Source organism: Aulonocara sp. 'chitande type north' Nkhata Bay, linkage group LG3 (genome assembly GCF_057382095.1).
Source record: "Aulonocara sp. 'chitande type north' Nkhata Bay isolate Kocher_YH1m ecotype deep benthic linkage group LG3, A_spYH_male_GT1.1, whole genome shotgun sequence".
Classification (NCBI taxonomy): Eukaryota; Metazoa; Chordata; class Actinopteri; order Cichliformes; family Cichlidae; genus Aulonocara; species Aulonocara sp. 'chitande type north' Nkhata Bay.
The window spans coordinates 63103400-63122517 of record NC_141346.1 but is presented as its reverse complement, the minus strand read 5'-3'; the positions used below and the strand labels follow the sequence as shown (position 1 = coordinate 63122517).

Below are 19118 nucleotides of genomic sequence, written 5' to 3'. Positions count from 1 at the left end.
ACGGAGCAGTTGTCAGCCACCTCCTGTACATGGATGACATCAAGCTGTATGCCAAGAGTGAACGAGACATCGATTCACTGATCTACACTACCAGGCTATACAGCAATGACATTGGAATGTCGTTCGGACTGGAGAAGTGTAGTCGGATGGTAACAAAGAGAGGGAAGGTAGTCAGAACTGAGGGGATTGAACTACCAGAAGGCAACATTGCAGACATAGAGGACAGTTACAAGTACCTGGGGATCCCGCAGGCAAATGGGAACCATGAAGAGGCCGCTAGAAAAGCTGCAACCACCAAGTACCTGCAGAGGGTCAGGCAAGTCCTGAGGAGTCAGCTGAATGGTGAGAACAAGATCCGGGCCATCAACACGTACGCCCTGCCCGTGATCAGGTACCCTGCTGGGGTAATAGGCTGGCCAAAGGAGGAGATAGAAGCCACTGACATAAAGACAAGAAAGCTCCTTACCATGCATGGAGGGTTTCACCCCAAGTCCAGCACCCTGAGGCTGTACGCTAAGCGGAAGGAAGGGGGCCGGGGACTGGTGAGTGTCAGCACCACAGTCCAGGATGAGACAACGAACATCCAAGAATACATTGGGAAGATGGCCCCAACTGACCGAGTGCTCAGTGAATACCTCAGGCAGCAGAAACCCAAGAAAGAGGAGGGAGACGAGGAACCATCATGGAAGGACAGGCCCCTGCACGGTATGTACCACCGGCAGATAGAGGAGGTGGCTGATATCCAGAAATCCTACCAGTGGCTGGACAAAGCTGGACTGAAAGACAGCACAGAGGCACTAATCATGGCAGCACAAGAACAAGCTCTGAGCACAAGATCCATAGAGGCTGGGGTCTATCACACCAGGCAAGACCCCAGGTGTAGGCTGTGTAAAGATGCCCCAGAGACAATCCAGCACATAACAGCAGGGTGCAAGATGCTAGCAGGCAAGGCATACATGGAACGCCATAACCAAGTGGCCGGCATAGTGTACAGGAACATCTGTGCTGAGTATAACCTGGAAGTCCCGAGGTCAAAATGGGAGATGCCCCCAAGGGTGGTGGAGAATGACCGAGCTAAGATCCTGTGGGACTTCCAGATACAGACAGACAAAATGGTGGTGGCTAACCAACCGGACATAGTGGTGGTAGACAAACAGAAGAAGACGGCCGTAGTGATTGATGTAGCGGTTCCGAATGACAGCAATATCAGGAAGAAGGAACACGAGAAGCTGGAGAAATACCAAGGGCTCAGAGAAGAGCTCGAGAGGATGTGGAGGGTGAAGGTAACGGTGGTCCCCGTGGTAATCGGAGCACTAGGTGCGGTGACTCCCAAGCTAGGCGAGTGGCTCCAGCAGATCCCGGGAACAACATCGGAGATCTCTGCCCAGAAGAGCGCAGTCCTGGGAACAGCTAAGGTACTGCGCAGGACCCTCAAGCTCCCAGGCCTCTGGTAGAGGACCCGAGCTTGAAGGATGAACCGCCCGCAGGGGCGTGCTGGGTGTTATATATATATATATATATATATATATATATATATATATATATATATATATATATATATATATATATAATTATCATCATGTAGCTCTGTAACTGTTAGCTAGGCAATTTCACATTTGTGTCTTTTTGTGGAATCAGTGTGTTTGAACAACACAAATTCTGCCTTTTCTAATTTTGAAAGACTGAACATGATATAAACAAAATAAATCTGATCTGTTCCTCTACAAATCTGGACAAATCTCAGATTCTGAAGTTCTCAGCGCTTACATTTTGTCCTCTCTACACTTCTGCTGACAACTGACATGTGATGTGTTTGTACAGCTTCCTCTGTCGGTTTTTAACAAACTAACAAATTATCCAACAGAAGAGTATACCTTTGAGACAATGGTGTAGGTCTTGTCATGGTCCTGGGCCATGTGGGCCCAGTATTCTTAGTTCCTTGTATTTTTGTATTTTGTTCCTTGCTTAGGCCATGTTTTCTGAGTTGCCCTGTTGTGTTGTTCCCTAAGTGTTTTCCCTTCATGGCTTTTACCCCCTGTGTGCCCCTCTGTGTATCTGTGAGCCCTCGTCTCTCCTTATGTTTTATTCCATGTTTCCCCTGCCCATTATGTCTAAGTTCTCCCCGTGCTCTCTCTTCCCCCTGTGTGCCCTCTATGTATTTATGAGCCCTCGTCTCCCTTTGTGGTTGTTTCATGTTTCCCCAGCCCGTTATGTCTGTGTTTTCCCCGTGCTCTCTCTCCTCCTGTCTGAACCTCTGTGCACTTCCTGTTTACTTTGTGACTCTCACGCCTGTACATGTCATGTTCAGTTCACCCCGCCCTGTCTCGTTATGATTATCAGTGTCACCTGTGTTCCCCGTGTGTTCCCACTTTCCTCGTTTACCCTCTGTGTATTTCTGTCTGAGTCTCCCTCTGTTCGGCGTCGCGTTCTCCCTCATGTTGTGTGTTATTCTCCCCGTGGTTCGGTTCCTTGTACATCTCATGCTTTAGTTTTCCCAGTTTTAGTTTATTTTGTATTGCTTCTCGTGGCCAGCAATAAAGCTGTGTTTTTTGAGTTTATCCCCGTGTCTGTGAATCTGCATCTTGGGTCCTTCTCCTGCCTGCCACACAACGAACCATGACAGGTCTACTTTGTAAACTGAGAGGATGGATGAGATGATGGTGCTGGTTTCCAGTCTTAATTCAGTCTTGTTGCCACATTGTGGTCACCTGTCACCTTACTTTTGCTGTGGGAATTATGAAATGATAGCTAGACTTTAGCTTGCCTGTAGTGGCATGAAATGATCCTTTAGAAAATAGTTATAAATGTATTAGTTCCCAACATTGTACATTGCTGAATCATTATTTTTACTGAAAGTCTGTTCAGTTTCCAAACTAAAAATAAAATTGAGTGTGACTCGCCGGCACATTACAGTGAGACTCTCCAGTTTGATCAGCAGAGAAAAAAGATATCTCAAACAAAATATGATGGAATTTCAAAAACCTTAGTGGATCCCAAAGAGCTTACTAAAATTTAATGTTTGCTTTGATTCCTGCTTTGCTCACTCTTGGCGTTCTCTCCATGAGCTTCATGAGGTCATCACCTGAAATGGTTTCCAACAGTCTTGAAGGAGTTCCCAGAGATGCTGAGCACTTGTTGGTCCTTTGCCTTCACTCTGAGCTCCATCTCATCCCAAACCATCTCCACTGGGTTTTGGTCAGGTGACTGTGGAGGCCAGACCATCTGGTCAGCACTTCATCACGCTCCTTCTTGGTCAAACAGCCCTCACACAGCCTGGAGGTGTGTTTGGTGTCATTGTCCTGCAGCAGGAGGAGCAACCACTGCACCAGCGTAGAGTTTGGTAATCAGTCCAGAGGTCCAGAAACTTCATCCTGATGCCTAATTGCAGTCAGGGTGATGCTGCCAGCCCATAGATGTCTGTGCCTCCCTCCACTGATATGCCTCTTGGGTCATTACTGGCCCACTATCAAACTGGCCACGCAGAACGATGTTACAACTTCTCTGGACCCTTTCATATCTGTCATATGTGTTCAGGGTGAAAAACACAGTCTGCCAGTGGTGGCCTGATAATTCTGGTATTCTATGGCAAATGTCAATCATGCATGGTTCCAGTCAGTGAGTACAGGGCCTGCTAGAGGACATCAGGCCCTCAGGCCACCCTTATAAAATCTGTTTCTGATTGTTTTGTCAGATACAAGTACAGGTTACTGGTCTCTTCTCATACCAGTAGTGACACTGGTATGAGGAGGAAAAATATCAGTGTCCTCCACCTGTAAAACCATCCCATAATGACTGTAAAGAGTCTGTAGGATCTGGTCATGAAACAATCACAAATTAATAATTTTTAGAATAATTTCCAGAGTCATAACACACAGCCAGCAAAACATGGGAAGTAAATTCCAGGAAAAAAATGAAACCTTGCATAAAATGCCAGATAAAGTCCAAAACTCTGTGACCTGACCCCAGCCACAGTGTGGGCTGTGGACTATGTGGAGGTTGAAGTGTGGACCCAGAAGCAGACGCGTGGAAACAAAAGTTTAACCAAAAGCAAACTGTTTATTCAAGGCTGGTGAGCAAAACAAAACAAAAGGCAGGAGCAAACTAAAGGAAAACTAACCATGACTAAAGTGGGGAAACTAAACACTGGGAACATGGAAAACTTGGACATAACTGTCATGGTGGGGTACACCGGTGTTATGATGAAGTGGACCCAAGTGCAGACAGGGAAGGAGACAGAACTAAGTTTTGAAAAAAAAAGGCAAGCTGTTTATTTAGGCTATAAACGTGAATACAAAATGAAAGCATCATGAGCAGTGGCAAAAACTTAACTGACACCTAAACTAGGAAAACTAACTGACTGTGACAAAACTGTGATAACTTTGAATCAACTGTGATAAGACCTGAAGGGAGGCAACGCAGACGACCTGACACTGAATAAAGAAAGACAGAGGACTTAAATACAGACAGGAGGTGATCAGGGGAAGTGGAAACACACGGGGGAACAGCTGACTGAAATGAACATAATGATGCCATGGCTAAAGTGAAACTAAACAATGTAGGGACAATGAACAAAAGGAAAGTCAGACAATATATACACAGAGGGATGATAAGGGAAGTGGAAACCATGAGGACACAGCAGGGACAAATTAGATGTGATGAGACAGGAGAAAGCAAAACTGAACACACTGAACACAGGACACGAGACTGTCCAAATAAAACAGGATACAAACTAAGAGACACGGCTCGACACACAGGGACCGGGGGCGAAACAGACATGGGAACACTGAATGAATCACAAGGAGGGGAAACATCAACAAAACACAATGATGTGACTATGGCGACTATGGAGGAAGACCAAATACAGACGGGAAATTATTTTTGATAAAAGTAATATTAATTTGACTAATGGACAGGCAGTGATAAACAGCAAACAAACTGCTTAGCTTTACAGTCTTTGTTTTATCATCTGCAACTCCTGCAGTGTGAAACAGTCTTGGTATGTCAAACATAAAAACATTTTAGATACCGCTTCATCAGGTTACATATATATACCGTATTTCTTCATCAGAGAATCTATAATGTATTAAACTAAAAGTGTACACCTGTTTTAAAGAGTATTAACTAAATAAGAACGTGACAACTTTCAGTCATTAATGTAGCAGAGACAGAGTCTGACTAAAGGGACATCACAGTGAGACCTGTTTGATCTGCAGACACAGTCTCTCTCTACTAAGAGTGTGTTTGACTTTAACTTTCACACAAAATGATTCAGCTCCTCTAAACCCTCCAACAAACATTTACAAATGCTTAGAAACATTTTGTGTTTCTAATTACTGATGTTCCCCAGCCCCAGCATTCCCCGAAATCTGTGTGTTTCCTTTTTTTAAGTTTCACTGTCTGTTCTCTAAACTTCGCTGATGCAGCTGGTCGTCTTTGTGTGAATCTGCGTGTGAAGGTAATCGAATCAGTATGTATTTTTTTCTGATAATATCAGCTGTGTGCAGCTTCGCTCCAGCACAAACCATAGCATTGTTCATGATGACAGATATCAACGAGGTTGACTTGTAACACCGCAGTTATGTGAGCCGTCATTTGTAAGCCTCTTAAACTTTCTTGCACTTTTACACAAAGTTTTATGGTAGTGCTTCTTCTTCTTTGGGGATTTTTGTTCAACAGACTGAAAAAAGCTGTAATATATTTTTGAAATATATTTAAATTGGTATTTAAAGTACTATAGCATATTCTAATTAGATTTATGATACTGTGTTAAAACAGTAAAATTGTGGATGTGTGTGTTTGTGTGTCTGTCTGAATTTTGCTGGTACTGCACTGATTGATGATTGTTGATGATCCACCTGACTAGTATAAATTACAGTTTTATATAACAGAACAAATTTGATATCTGTAAAAATATTTTTTAAATTCTTGCTTACTAGCTGACACTAAATTTTTACCTGATTTCTCTTCTGGGACACCAACACTGTGTGCAGTTTCATCTCAGCCCACTGTGTGATTGCACATTAAAGGACATTTCTCCCCAAATTCAATAAGCTCAGTGGATTATTATAACAGCGTATCAACAATTCATTTAAGAAATCCTTCTTAGTTGTTGTCATGAAAATCTCAGTGGATTCTTGACTTTGCTCGTCTACTCTACAGCCTGGATAGTTTCATTTCAAACTGCTGCTGTGTTTCTGCCAAATTAAAAAACAGTTCTACTCAAATTCAACAAGGTTCAGTTAATAAACAATGATTAACAAAAGATTTTGTTCATATTTCATTATATAATTCTGATCCATCAAAAATATTCCTTCTTAGAATAATCCTTTCTCTTATTGAAGATCGATTTATTTTTCTCATTTTGGTCATCCCTATTAACTCAGCCATTTCCTTAATCAATCCCACACCACCGCCCCCAAAACCATGGGAACACAGAGCAAGGAAAGCACAAAGTACACAAGAAGACGGGGACAATAAATACACACTGGATAATGAGACGAGAGGCAACAGGTGGGAGACATGATGCAGGAGAAAACTACAATAGTCACAGGAAGCAACAGTTAAAACAATAAAACAGGAAAACATGGAGAACAAGGCTTAAATTACATAGAGGAGAACAGACTGAACAGGGGAACATGAGATAGATAAATGCAGACGAGACTGAGACACTGATGGGAACAAATCATTAACCAAATGGGGGAAGTAAAACTCAAAGCTAAGTTCACAAGACACGAGATGATAAAAAAAGAGGAAATGATACACAGAGACATACGCAGACATGTAGAAAACAGAAAGGGAAATATAAGTGAATGGGAAACATGACAGATGGGGAAATCAGACAATGACAGACAAACAGAGAGACAAGACAGACAAAGGGACATAACTGAAGTACAGAAAGGGATCACAAAAGCAGATATTTAGTGTTACAAAACCAAGAAGACAAACTACAATATGAAAACAGGGTACATGGGATATAGTAAATCCTAAAGCAAACTATTAACCATCCTTATATACAAAGAGCCAAACTAAAACACAAAAGACTCTCAAAAACAAAAAGGCATCACAAAACCCTGAGGAAAGAAACAGCGATCCTCCATCAGCTTCAGCTTATCCTTTTAAGGGTCGCGGGGGCGCTGGAGCCTATCCCAGCTGTCATAGGGCGAGAGGCGGGGTACACCCTGGACAGGTTGCCAGTCTGTCGCAGGGCTAACACACAGGGATAGACAATGATTCGCACTCACATTCACTCACACATTCACACCTAGTGGCAATTTGGATTATCCAACTAAATATCCCCACAAGCTGCATGTCTTTGGACGGTGGGAGGAAGCCGGAGTACCCGGAGAGAACAGCGATCCTAACAAATAATATTGCAGTGGTTGGAGATGAAACGTTGCGGACATGTAGTAAATGGACTGATTCTTATATAGTGCTTTTCTATTCTCCTGGAGTTTTCAAAGTGCTCTATACAACAGGCCTCATTCACACAAGCACTTCTAAACACAAGTGCAAACTAATCATCAGAGGGCAACTTGGGGTTAGTATCTTGCCCAAGGATATTTGGCATGCAGGCTGGGGAAGCCAAGGTTCGAGCCACCAACCTTCCAATCAGCAGCTGATCTGCTCTACCACCTGAGCCACAGCCACCCACCCATCACAAGTGGGTGAGGCTGGTTCTGATATGGTGCTTTTCTACTCTGAGCATTCAAAGTGCTTCATACAAATGACTCATTCAAGGACTTTTCCTGTGCTGAAGAGTTTTCTATCTTGGGGTTAGTATCTCGTATCAAACAACCAACCTTCCAGTTACTTCGTGACCTGCTCTAACTCCTGAGCTACAGACAGAAGAGGAGTTTGTTAAGAATTTTATGACAACTGTCAAAGTTTTTATTAAATTAATCTTATTAAATTTGAGTAGAACGTTCCTTTTATTTCTCTGAAACCTTGCAGCTTTTGGTGGTTAAACTGCAAATATATAGAGAAGGTAACCCAGAGGAAGAATGCACAGAGACTTTAAGGTCAGCTATCAAGAATCATTTTTACGCATTTTGATGCAATGTTATGATATTTGATGTTGAAATTGATTAGAAATGACTAATTTCATTTCTACAGAATTATGCAGTGTGGGTGTCCAAGAAGATGAATTCAGAATTTCATGTCAACTATCATATATGATTGAATACAGAACCTTCATACACCTACCTGAAACCATTTAAATGACATTATTGAGTTCCTTCAAAGTTTCTCCGTTTGAACAGAGTTGTTCTTTAATTTCTCGTGTCTCAAGCAGCAGTTTGAGGTGAAACTATGGATGCATGAAAGAGCAGCTGAGCCAAATGAGAACTGAATTTCAACTATAAAAGGTGATTTGCAGAAATATTTTACATTTGTTGAAGTTATTTTAGATTTGAATGAATCATGAATGAAGAAGCATTACCAGAAAAATTAAGAAGAAAAGACAACTTGAGTGAAAAACAAATGACACTGTGGCTTTATTTCTGTTAACTTCCTGAAAATCATGTGTGTTGTTATGTGTGTGATCAGCAAAAGGGGATAAGAAGCAGCACTACCATAAAACTTAGCGTTGAAGTTCAAGCTTGGCAGATAACGGGTGGCAGGCGTGGCTCACACTTGACCACGGTGTTGGAGAAACTCTGAGCTCCGGGTCTTTATAATCACTCTGCGGAGCTCACAGAGACTGCAGGGAGGACAGGAGGGCAGAGCAGACTTTGTGAATTATTTTTTTATCTTAGATGTAATATAAATTCAACACAGGCCTCTGAGGAAAAGGATCGTGCTACAAACTTTCGTTTCTCTTCCAACAGAAAGCAGAGGAGTGGAGTTACTCAGAGACTGACTGGATTAAACACACCAAAGGTTTATATTCCAGTTGGAGCGTATCTCTTACCAAGGTCTGCACTACGTATCAGGATTTGATCTTATTCAGGTAATATCAGGGTTCTTATAGGGGTTTGTTCACAATAGTAACTCATGCAGCCATTTTTCAGTCTCACTGACCAAACTTTTTACAACATGCTGCATTTTTAATAGTAAACTTCTGTTCAGTGCTTTTCCTGTCACACACTCATACATGTGTTTTGTCTGCAGCAGCAGCTGTGTTGTTGTTGTTAGATTGTATTATCTGTTTAATCTCTTCAACGTGGTTTTAGTTTTCTTTGTAAAGTCAGCAGCTCTGTCACTTTTCTCTGACTCCTCTTCTGCTCGACACTCAGCTGACACTCAGTTTCATTTCCACATTCATGAAGTTGTTGTCAAAGCGAATCATAGGCTCCATGATTGGTCAGCAAACTGTGTCCAGGCAGGTTGGATAAGAATAACAGATTTATGTTTGATTACGCCCGCTTCCAATTCAGTTCCAGTCATTCCTGGCCCCAGGAGGTTGATGGGGGGCAGTGGGTTGTAAGCACAATGTAGATGAGTGGAGGCTTAATGTACTTAAACTTCCAGTCACAGTGAATCAGTGTGTGTCAGTGAATGCATCATGTGTGCTTCATGGCTCCATCTAGTGGACTGATAGTAGAAGTAGAGCAGCTGATGGCAGCTTCCTGTGCCTCACACTGCTGTCTGACTGCATTCAGCTGATATTTGGACAGCACACATGATGGAAAGGAGGATTTCAGTTGATGTGCACATGAATGATTTGTGTTTCCTCTGCAGGTGAAGGTAGAAAGTGTGTGTGAGCTGATGTGAATTGAGCAGCATGGATCAGTGTGAGGACAGAGAGGAGGGAGTCCCTCCCTCTAAAAGCACTCTGTGTGGGGAACATGAGAGCCAGACCAAAGCTCAGAGGTGAGATGACCATCTCTAACTGTCCATGACTCTTCTCCATGTCACAGCTCAGCACTCACATCACTGCTCCATCATTATTCACACTCATACCTCTGTGTGTGTTGTTTTAAAGCCCAGAGCTGTGGGGCGTACCAGGCTCAGCTGGACATAACCCTGAAACTAATCCAGAGCCTGGACCTGAACCCAGCTGTGTTTCCTTAAAGAGCAACAAGTCGAAGGATTTTGGTCTTCACTTTAAAGGATGTTCTTCTGCTGCTGAGAGGTAATGTGTGTCTAGATGTTGTTCCTGTATTTTTGAATAAATCCTCATGTTTAATATCAGCTCAGCTCTTTTTCACACACATTTCTATGTTGGTATGTGAAGCGGTGTGTGTTGGAGTGTTTCCACAAACACAGCAGTCAGAGTGGAAAGAGTGGATGTTGTAGGAGGTGTTTGTGTAGTGAAGAGGCTGAGTGTCTGTAGGACTCCAGCTGCTCCAGCAGGTGTCTCCTTTGTGCTTTGCTTCAAACACAGTGTAGGGAGGAGCTTCAACTCAGGTGTTTCAGGTGTTGCTGGATGGAGGAGGACAAATAGTTTTTCCCTTCAGTGACACTTCAGCAGCTCAATGTTCTGGGAGATGTTTGTCTTTATGAAGGTTTATGGATTATTGTTCTTACTTTGGTTAAACTGAGCAATACATTTTCCATCTAACATTTAAAGTAAATTTCCAGGTGAATAAAAGATCTGCAGCTGCAGCCTCTGTGATGTTTCACAGTCTGAAAGTAACAAATTCAACCAGAGTTCAAACAAAGGCTTAATATACGTGTGTGTTTGATATAATGCCAACAAGTACAAATAGGTGTTCTTACAGGTCTTAATCACAGAGGTCTGATAAGTCTGGTGACTTTCACACTCAGCAATTTTGCTGCCTTTTATTTTATATTGGCCTTTTTAAAGCCCTTCAAAGTCTCCCACATTCATACAGAGCTTTTAACACCAAACTCCTTTACAGTCCTTCTCCTCTCACACACGATCACACGACTGATTTGTCTGCAGCAGCTGTGTTACTGCTAGTATTTTATTATGTGTGTAATCTCCTCATATTGTTCCTGTGGTTTAGTTTGACTTCCTTCTGCAAACTCAGCTGCTCTGTTGCTGATACACGTCTCCATGAATATGATTGATCAGATGCTGCCAACACCATGTGTTACATGTGAGCGCTCAGCTGAAACCCTGGGTTGACTTATCGAGTTAATAACAAGCTTCACGTGACTGTGAATGCTAAAGTGAATCCAGATAAAGGAAAGAGACCCTGCTAATGTTGGACTCACTTCTTAGTGTAGATCCCAGGAGGAAGTTCAACATAGCCATTCTTTGTGCTAGCTGGACCAAACCTGAGACCACAGTGCAGGATATTGATTATCATCTGTCTCTGTCAAGGACATTTAAAATCCACAAATAACAAAAATAATTATATTTGATCATTAAAAATCTCTTTTCAATTAAAAAAGCATGAGCACACTGGTGGATTACAGAAACATGAAAACTCATTAACAATAAAGTTAATTTAGGGGTAAACAAAGTGTCAAACATACTGAAGTAGAAGGACTGATGTTTGTGTTAAAATACCCTCTTAATGCTGAAATACTGATTCAACTTTCTCCAAAAGTTGATTCTGTTCATCTGGACGTAGCGTTTAGTGGGAGAAACGTTTCGTCACTCATCCAAGTGACTCCTTCAGCCTCAGCTGACGGCAGGTTTCAATCTTATAAACAGGACATTTGCATAATGACTGAAACCAGCCCACTGAAGGAACAATGGGCTGAGAGGTCAGTTCCTTAATCTTAATTATGCAAATTCTCATGACCATTGATCAACAACCACTGATCAAAGATCAGTGTCCATGAGTCCCATTCACAGAGAGTTGGGGAATGGCTGCAATCACAGCATTGTAAGATGGTGACAGATGTACCCTTAGGCCCCCTCCTCGATTCAGAGATGGTCTTTCCCTTTTCACGTAAATGGCCTCCTTGACTCCGCCTTCAAACCAGCGTTCCTCCCTGTCCAGGATGTTACATCCTCATCCTTGAAAGAGTGTCCACTGGCCTGTAGGTGTGAATAGACTGCAGAGTCCTGGCCTGACGAGGTAGCTCTGCTGTGTTGTAGCCAGAGGTTGTTTGGTTTCCCCGATGTATAAATCCTGCCAATCCTCCTGCACTTAACAGCGTACACTATGTTACTCTGTTTGTGTCGGGGGCCCCGATCCTTGGGGTGGACCAGTTTTTGGGGCAGCGTGTTTTGGGGTTTAAAAGCCACAGAGACCCGGTGTTTAGAAAAAATGCATCTCAACTGCTCTGATACTCCTGACACGTACGGGATAGCTACAGGTCGCTTAGTCAGCGGTTGTCCTTCTCACCTGGATCGGCTGGAGCTTTCTTTAGGTACCTTTCCAGCTTTGACAAAAGTCCAGCTGTTTTTCTGTATTCATGCAGATAAAGTGTAAACTCAGATGAATTATACCATCAAATGTTAAAGGAAAATATCAGGATGAGTGTCTGTGAGCTGAGAAGGACGTGAAGCGAGCAGTTTATCCCAGAGCTGAAGCTGCTCTGTGTGCAGAGATGAGCTCAGATTCCTGCTGTGATTGATCAACAGTCACAGAAATGTAGACTTGTAGTTATTACTGCAGTATGGTCACAGCAGATACTGATAAACATGTATTATGAGGATGGATGATCAAGTTTCTCACTCTCTCCTTTAAATCTCAGTTTTTTTCTTCTTCACAGTTTATCTGTTAATTTATTAATGAATAACACTGAAAGAGTTTCTGTTATATTTCCCCTTGAACATCAGCTTATTAGGGCGGCATTAGGAAATAGCCCCCCTCCAAAGAATGAATAAATGAATGATGATAATAATAAAATAATTAAAAAGCAGAGCTCAGAGTGGTAGAATGGTCAAACATGGATCCACGGGTGGTTCAACTGCATTTGGTGACGTGACTAAAGCAAATCTTTCAAATAATCCCACCATCAACGGGATGTTGTTTCCTTTACTACGGTTACTTTACTTGGTCACCGTGTGAGTTTCTTTGAAATGAACCAAATTCTTTTATTTGTTGGTTGTTGCATATTTAACCTCTACAGTCAGGAAAGGAGCAGATGAGGCCTCAACAATGTTGGGTTGTAGCTGTGGTTCAGGAGATTCAGTGATGAAGAGCTGTCCAGCAGAATCATCTCCCACATGAAGACATCCAGGAGCCTCCACATCATGTGTAGTATCCCAGTCTTCTGCTGGATCACTGCTACAGTTCTGGAGCACATGTTGACTACAGAGCAGAGAGGAGAGCTGCCCAAGACCCTGACTGACATGTACTCACACTTCCTGCTGGTTCAGACAAAAAGGAAGAAGAACAAGTACCATGAGGAACATGAGACGAGTCCACAGGAGCTGACGGAGGCTGACAGGGAAGTTCTTCTGAAGCTGGGGAGGCTGGCGTTTGAACATCTGGAGAAAGGAAACATCATGTTCTACCAAGAAGACCTGGAGCAGTGTGGTGTGGATGTGACAGAGGCCTCGGTGTACTCAGGAGTTTGTACAGAGATCTTCAAAAGAGAGTGTGTGATCTTCCAGAAACCAGTCTACTGCTTTGTTCATCTGAGCATTCAGGAGTTTCTGGCTGCAGTCTACATGTTCCACTGTCACACCAACAGGAAGACAGAGGTGCTGAAGATGTTTCTAAAATCAGAATCTTTAATCAGGAGGATTTTCAGTGTTTTTGATAACAAAGATCTCCAATCACTTGATGTATTTATGAGCAGAGCCATGGAGAAATCCCTCCAGAGTAAAAATGGCCACCTGGACCTGTTTGTTCGCTTCCTTCATGGCCTCTGTCTGGAGTCCAACCAGAGACTCTTAGTAGGTCTGCTGGGTCAGACAGAGATCAGTCCAGGAACCATCCAGAGAGTCATCAACAACCTGAAGAAGATGAACAGTGATAAAATCTCTCCTGACAGAAGCATCAACATCTTCCACTGTCTGATGGAGATGAACCACCTCTCATTATTTCAGGAGATCCAAGAGTTCCTGAAGTCAGAGAACAGATCAGAGAAGAAACTCTCTGAGATCCAGTGCTCAGCTCTGGCCTTCATGCTGCAGATGTCAGAGGAGGTTCTCGGTGAGTTGGACCTGCAGAAGTACAACACATCAGAGCGGGGACGACAGAGACTGATTCCAGCTGTGAGGAACTGCAGAAAGGCTGGGTGAGTCCAGATGTGATCACTAACATCATTGATCAGCGTAGGTTAGTAGTTTAATGTTGAAAATAAAATCAGATTGTAAGCACAAAGTGTTTGTGTTCGTACGCTGCAACCTTCCACACCATTCCTTTATTGTACAGACTCAGCAGCAGCTCCATGGATCCCAAATCCAAGAGTGGAGAACAGATTTGAAGTGTGTCACATCCATGCAGTCACAGCTGTTTCCACCATGTTTCCACTGAAATTGATCCTGTTCAATGACACGTTTCATATCAGTGAATATGTTCTTTAGGACGTCCACTGACATGTTTAAGTGTCCTGCTGGAAATCACTCAAATCATCCATGAAATCCATGAAAAATCCTTTTAGTGTTTCTAACTTCACCCTCTGTCCTCTCTCTCTCTCCATCCTCCTCACTGCTTCTTTCACTGATAATCACACAAACATCGTATTCAGCTACAAAATAACACAATAATATCATCTGATGATCATTATTATAAGAGCAGGATCCATCAAATATGGATCCTGCTCTTATAATAATGATCATCAGATGAGTAACACACTGCTTGGTTATGTGCAGTCATCATCAGTGACTGTGGGTCAAACAGAAGCTCTCTGATTGGTTGCTGACCTTGGTCACCTGTCCACTCTCACCTGTTTGTGTTTGCTCTCTCTTTGCTGTCTCCATCCTCTCTCTCCTTTCTCTCCCTCTCTGTCTTTGTACGTCACTCAGGTCCAATGGAAACAGTGACATTTACAAACCAATCAAAGACAAACTGATCCATGTCAGGTTATAACAATATTCAAAGTGAATACAGGCTGCTGCTGGACACAGACAGGTAACATCATTTTGACTTGCTGTCACCTGGATCTGGACTCATAAACACTGAAGCCCTGAACAGGAATACAAATCATTTTCTGCCAACTAGCGACACACCAGCAGATAATGGCTCAGAAAGCTCAAATGAGCCAATCATTTCTGTGTTTAGTTCCCCTGAAATCAGATCTGATATCAGCAGCTCTGAGTTCATTCATCATTATTGTCCAGTGATGAGATTTCTGCTCCGTTTGGTAACAGTCAGCAGGTTTTTCCTGCGTGTGGACGTGAACAGTCGTACCTGACAGCAGGTAGCAAACAGAGATCATCTTTCCAGCTGGAACTCTTCACTGAGCTGAACTCATTCAAAATGTTCTGGAGTCAAAACAGGAAACAGTCCAAATGTGTGTCTTCACTCTGACTCTGGATCAGATCTCAGTGACAGACTGTGGACATTATGGAAGCCTAAATGTGACACCATCTTCCTCCTTCATCTGCAGATTAAAGCCAAACAAAGATTCTCATTAAAAGTCTGCAGGTCTGAGAGAGACTCAATCGTTGTGTCATGTCAAACACAGTAAGAGGAGCTGAAGCACAGATGTGAAGAGCAGATTCATCAGATTATGACCTCACTCTGTTTTGTCTTCATATACATTCAGTCTGTTGTTTACAATGCAGATTTTCTGCATTTCTTCTTGGCTCTCAGCAAAGGCGGTCGTACTTTTCTCCTCTCCTCCTTACCCTTATCTTCTCTGCTTACCCTCTATGTCCTTGTCTTGTCTCGTGTGCATTACTTTCCCTGGAACAGTCTCTCACTGTCGTTCTCTAAAACCTAAAAGAGAATTATGGATTTGATCAACTGGTCTCTGAATGCTATTGACACCCTTTTCTCAACGAGAAGTCTGGGATCGGGAGAGCCTGAGTGCCCTGGAGGGACTTTCCCTGCCGGATACACGAAGGACGGGTGGAAGAACTGGAGGGTCATGTGCCTGGCGGGAATGTCGATCGAGGACGCTGAAGATATCTATCTATTCGGAACCATGATAACAGGGTTCTTGCTGATCGGAGTTGGCTTAGCCCTGGTTTATCGGAGAAATAAGAGAGCGGAACCGGCTGTTCAATCCCCCCCTAAGGCTGCCCGCTAGAATCGAAGCGATGGGACGAGGCGCGACCTCTCACAACGAACGTAATATGGTTAACACCTTGGAGACGCTTACAGCTGCTGTGAAGGCTCAAAATAACACCATTGAGCGTATGGGGGGATACATCAGAGAGAGGCCTGCTCAAAATGAAACCCTTGAGCGAAAGTTGGAGCACATCGCGGAACGGATCACTGCAGTTGTGAGGTCTCAGAATCAAAAGAATGACAACACCACGGAACAGAAGTTTGATACCATCATGGGGAGGCTCGCGGCTCTCCAACGGGAGATTGAGAGGCCAGCGTCAGAGTGTTAAAGAGCAGCCTGAAAATTCTCCTGGGCTGCTCGCATGGAAATTTACAAAATCATCGAAATTGCGAACCCCCATCACGGCGCCAGCTGCAGGCCCAAGGCTGGAGCCAAACAATCACTCCCTGATAGCAACTGTGTTATGGCTGTTCTTCCCATTCCATGCAAGGCCACCTGGGTTGGCTGGTAGACTGTTTACTTAGCCTGGCAGGGCGAAGGACGCTGTCTCAGCTGAACTATGGACACGCATACACATACACTTACACTGATAAGCACTCACTCATCCCCCCTGCCTTTCCAATGCCTTCGATGCTTGTTTCCTGCGAGGGAACACGGCGGGTCTGTGTGCCGCGCTGGAATGGTAGCGCTGTGCAGGGCGGCTGCTGTGTTCGCTTCGGATTACTCCTCACCCCTCACCCAACCCTGTGGCTTGTCATGTCTTCACAATGTTGTGCTGTGGACATTTATGTGCTTTTTGTGCAGAGGAGTTTTTTTGTTTCCTGTTCTAATACTGTCCTACCATGGAAGCATAGCATGAGTAGGGGTCTCTTTTTTTCCTCTTGTACTTTCCCCATTGTAGTGAACATTTCAATGTTTTTTTCTCTAATGCTACCAATCTCCGACCTGTATCCCCATGTAATGTCTGTGCTATATGTGTAAGGTCGGGGGGGGGGGGTCCCATTTCACTGCAGGGCAACCTGCATGTGAAGAATAAAGCTTTGATTGATTGATTGATTGATTGATTGATTGATTGATTGATTGATTGATTGATTGATTGATTGATTGATAATAACATTTTATATTTTCTATCATCACAGAGTCATCAGATTATGACCTCACTCTGTTTTGTCTTCATATACATTCAGTCTGTGTTTATAATGCAGATTTTCTGCTTTTATAATAACACATTTTATATTTTCTATCATCACAGACTGACTCAGTGTGGACTCTCAGAGTCTCACTGTGAAGTTGTGGCCTCAGCTCTGAAGTCCAACCCCTCCCATCTGACACAGCTGGACATGAGTAAAAACTACCAGCTGCAGGATTCAGGTGTGAAGCTTCTGTGTGCTGGACTGGAGAGTCCAAACTGTCGACTGGAGACTCTGAGGTGAGTTCACTGACTGCAGCTGTTGTAGTTTTTCTATATTTCAGGTCTTTGATTGATGTTTGAAACTTTCTTTAGTTCCTAAATGCTCAGGATGTGTCTGAAGACAAATGTGAAGAAGTTTGAGTGCTTTCAGAAATGTTGTCTTTCCAAACGACTGAACAAAAGTTTTTCCTTTTGGCTCCAAACAGAAGTGACAGACTTGAGCAGGGTTCATTTAAAGGCTGACAGAAGTGGAGTGGTGACGGGGAGATGTTTGACAGGACAGTGTTTCAGCCTCCACAGGTTCATGTTGTGCTCCATCAGTCAGTGAAGATGAAGTCAGTGCTGATGAGGCTGTAGAGTGTGTGAGGGATGTGAATGAGGATGATGAAGATCTGATGATAGCAGATAAAAACAGGCTGCAGAGACTTTGAGCCATACAGGGCACACAGTGTGTGTACAGAACAGCTGAAATCATTATGGAGGCCTCACTGGGATATGGAAGCATCACAGTACAGCTTCAGTGAAGCTTTAAAGTCTCTGATATGAGATGAGAAATGAAGCAGCCAGAGCTTTTTCATTAGTGGAAATCCACTGTGACTGTGAGCTGCTGCTACAGCCTCCAGATTAGCCAGCAGCTCATCCTGCTCAACATTTTCTCACCAACTTTAATGGAAGTGTGTAAGAGGATTTTTATGAAATACAATATAATCAAGTATGCCTTACATTGATAATCAAGTGTGCCTTATATTCAAGTGTTCATATATTTTCACATAACCAAGCCTATTGTTGAAGAATCACCTAACCAAGTCTATTGTTAAAGGAAAACATGATGCATTCCTTACCTCAGTGTCTGAGATGTTTGACAAACATGATATAATGATGCATTCTTTACTTGGGTGTCTGTGATGTCAGATAAAGCATGATATACTTCTGTATTCTTATCCCAGTGTGTGAAAGATCAGATAAGCTGATCTAATACCTAACCCCTCTTCGACTTCTGTTAAAAAAGGAAGTACTATGTAACCTGCTTTGCCCTATAAATAAAGGAAGCAAGCCTGCATTCGGTGTGTGTGTTCCTCAGAGACACTCACCCGTGCGCACGCTCTTATACACTCTGAGTTTGGTCTGCAGTGTCTTATTTCTCTTGCTTGTGTTTGAACGAATGTCTACCCCTGACAAAGTGTGATGTTTTCAGCTGGAGTGATGGTCAGGGTGGCCTCCCTCTCCTCTTCTTCTCCTCTTCCTCTTTCATTTGTAAAGCCACTTCTGCTGCTTTCATTCATTTGGAAGTCCTGTAGCTGAGTTTGGGAGAGACTAACAGCCTCGGCAGCAGAGGGGAGAAAGGCTGTAACACCACCACTTTACTCTGTTCTACCTGTCACATCATTTTATCAGGAAACAAATATGCTCATGTTTTTACTATGTTTGTCTTGAAGATGTAAGAAGATCACATGGTGCTTTTTATTATTGTGTTGGTTTGTTTCCTGTCTCTTGGATGGAGCCCAGCTGTGCGTGGCCCCTGGGCCTGTGGTCAGAGTGTGTGCTGGATAATCCGGCCCAGGATGAGGCCAAACTGACATGGGATGAAATGTCTGTCACATAATTGAGCTTAGTGTAGTTTCATTTCTGCACAATTTAAAGCAACCAAAACTTTGTTCTGTCTTTTCTATGTTATACTGTAGACTTTCTTTGACACTGTGTCCAAAAGGAGCAG

At 43.1% G+C, this 19118-nt stretch overlaps 2 protein-coding genes across 2 annotated transcripts in view; one reads left to right on the top strand and one right to left on the bottom strand.

Annotated features, from left to right (window-relative positions):
• LOC147336505 (uncharacterized) overlaps positions 1 to 19118 on the bottom strand; it is a 462456-nt gene that overhangs the window by 71097 nt on the left and 372241 nt on the right. The gene's annotated exons all lie outside the window — the stretch shown is intronic.
• Positions 12963 to 17426, top strand: LOC147336519 (protein NLRC3-like). The gene is made up of 2 exons (XM_086265255.1): positions 12963 to 14052; positions 17246 to 17426. The coding sequence occupies exons 1-2, from the start codon at positions 13034 to 13036 to the stop codon at positions 17424 to 17426; spliced, it is 1200 nt and encodes a 399-aa protein (XP_086121381.1). The 5' UTR covers positions 12963 to 13033.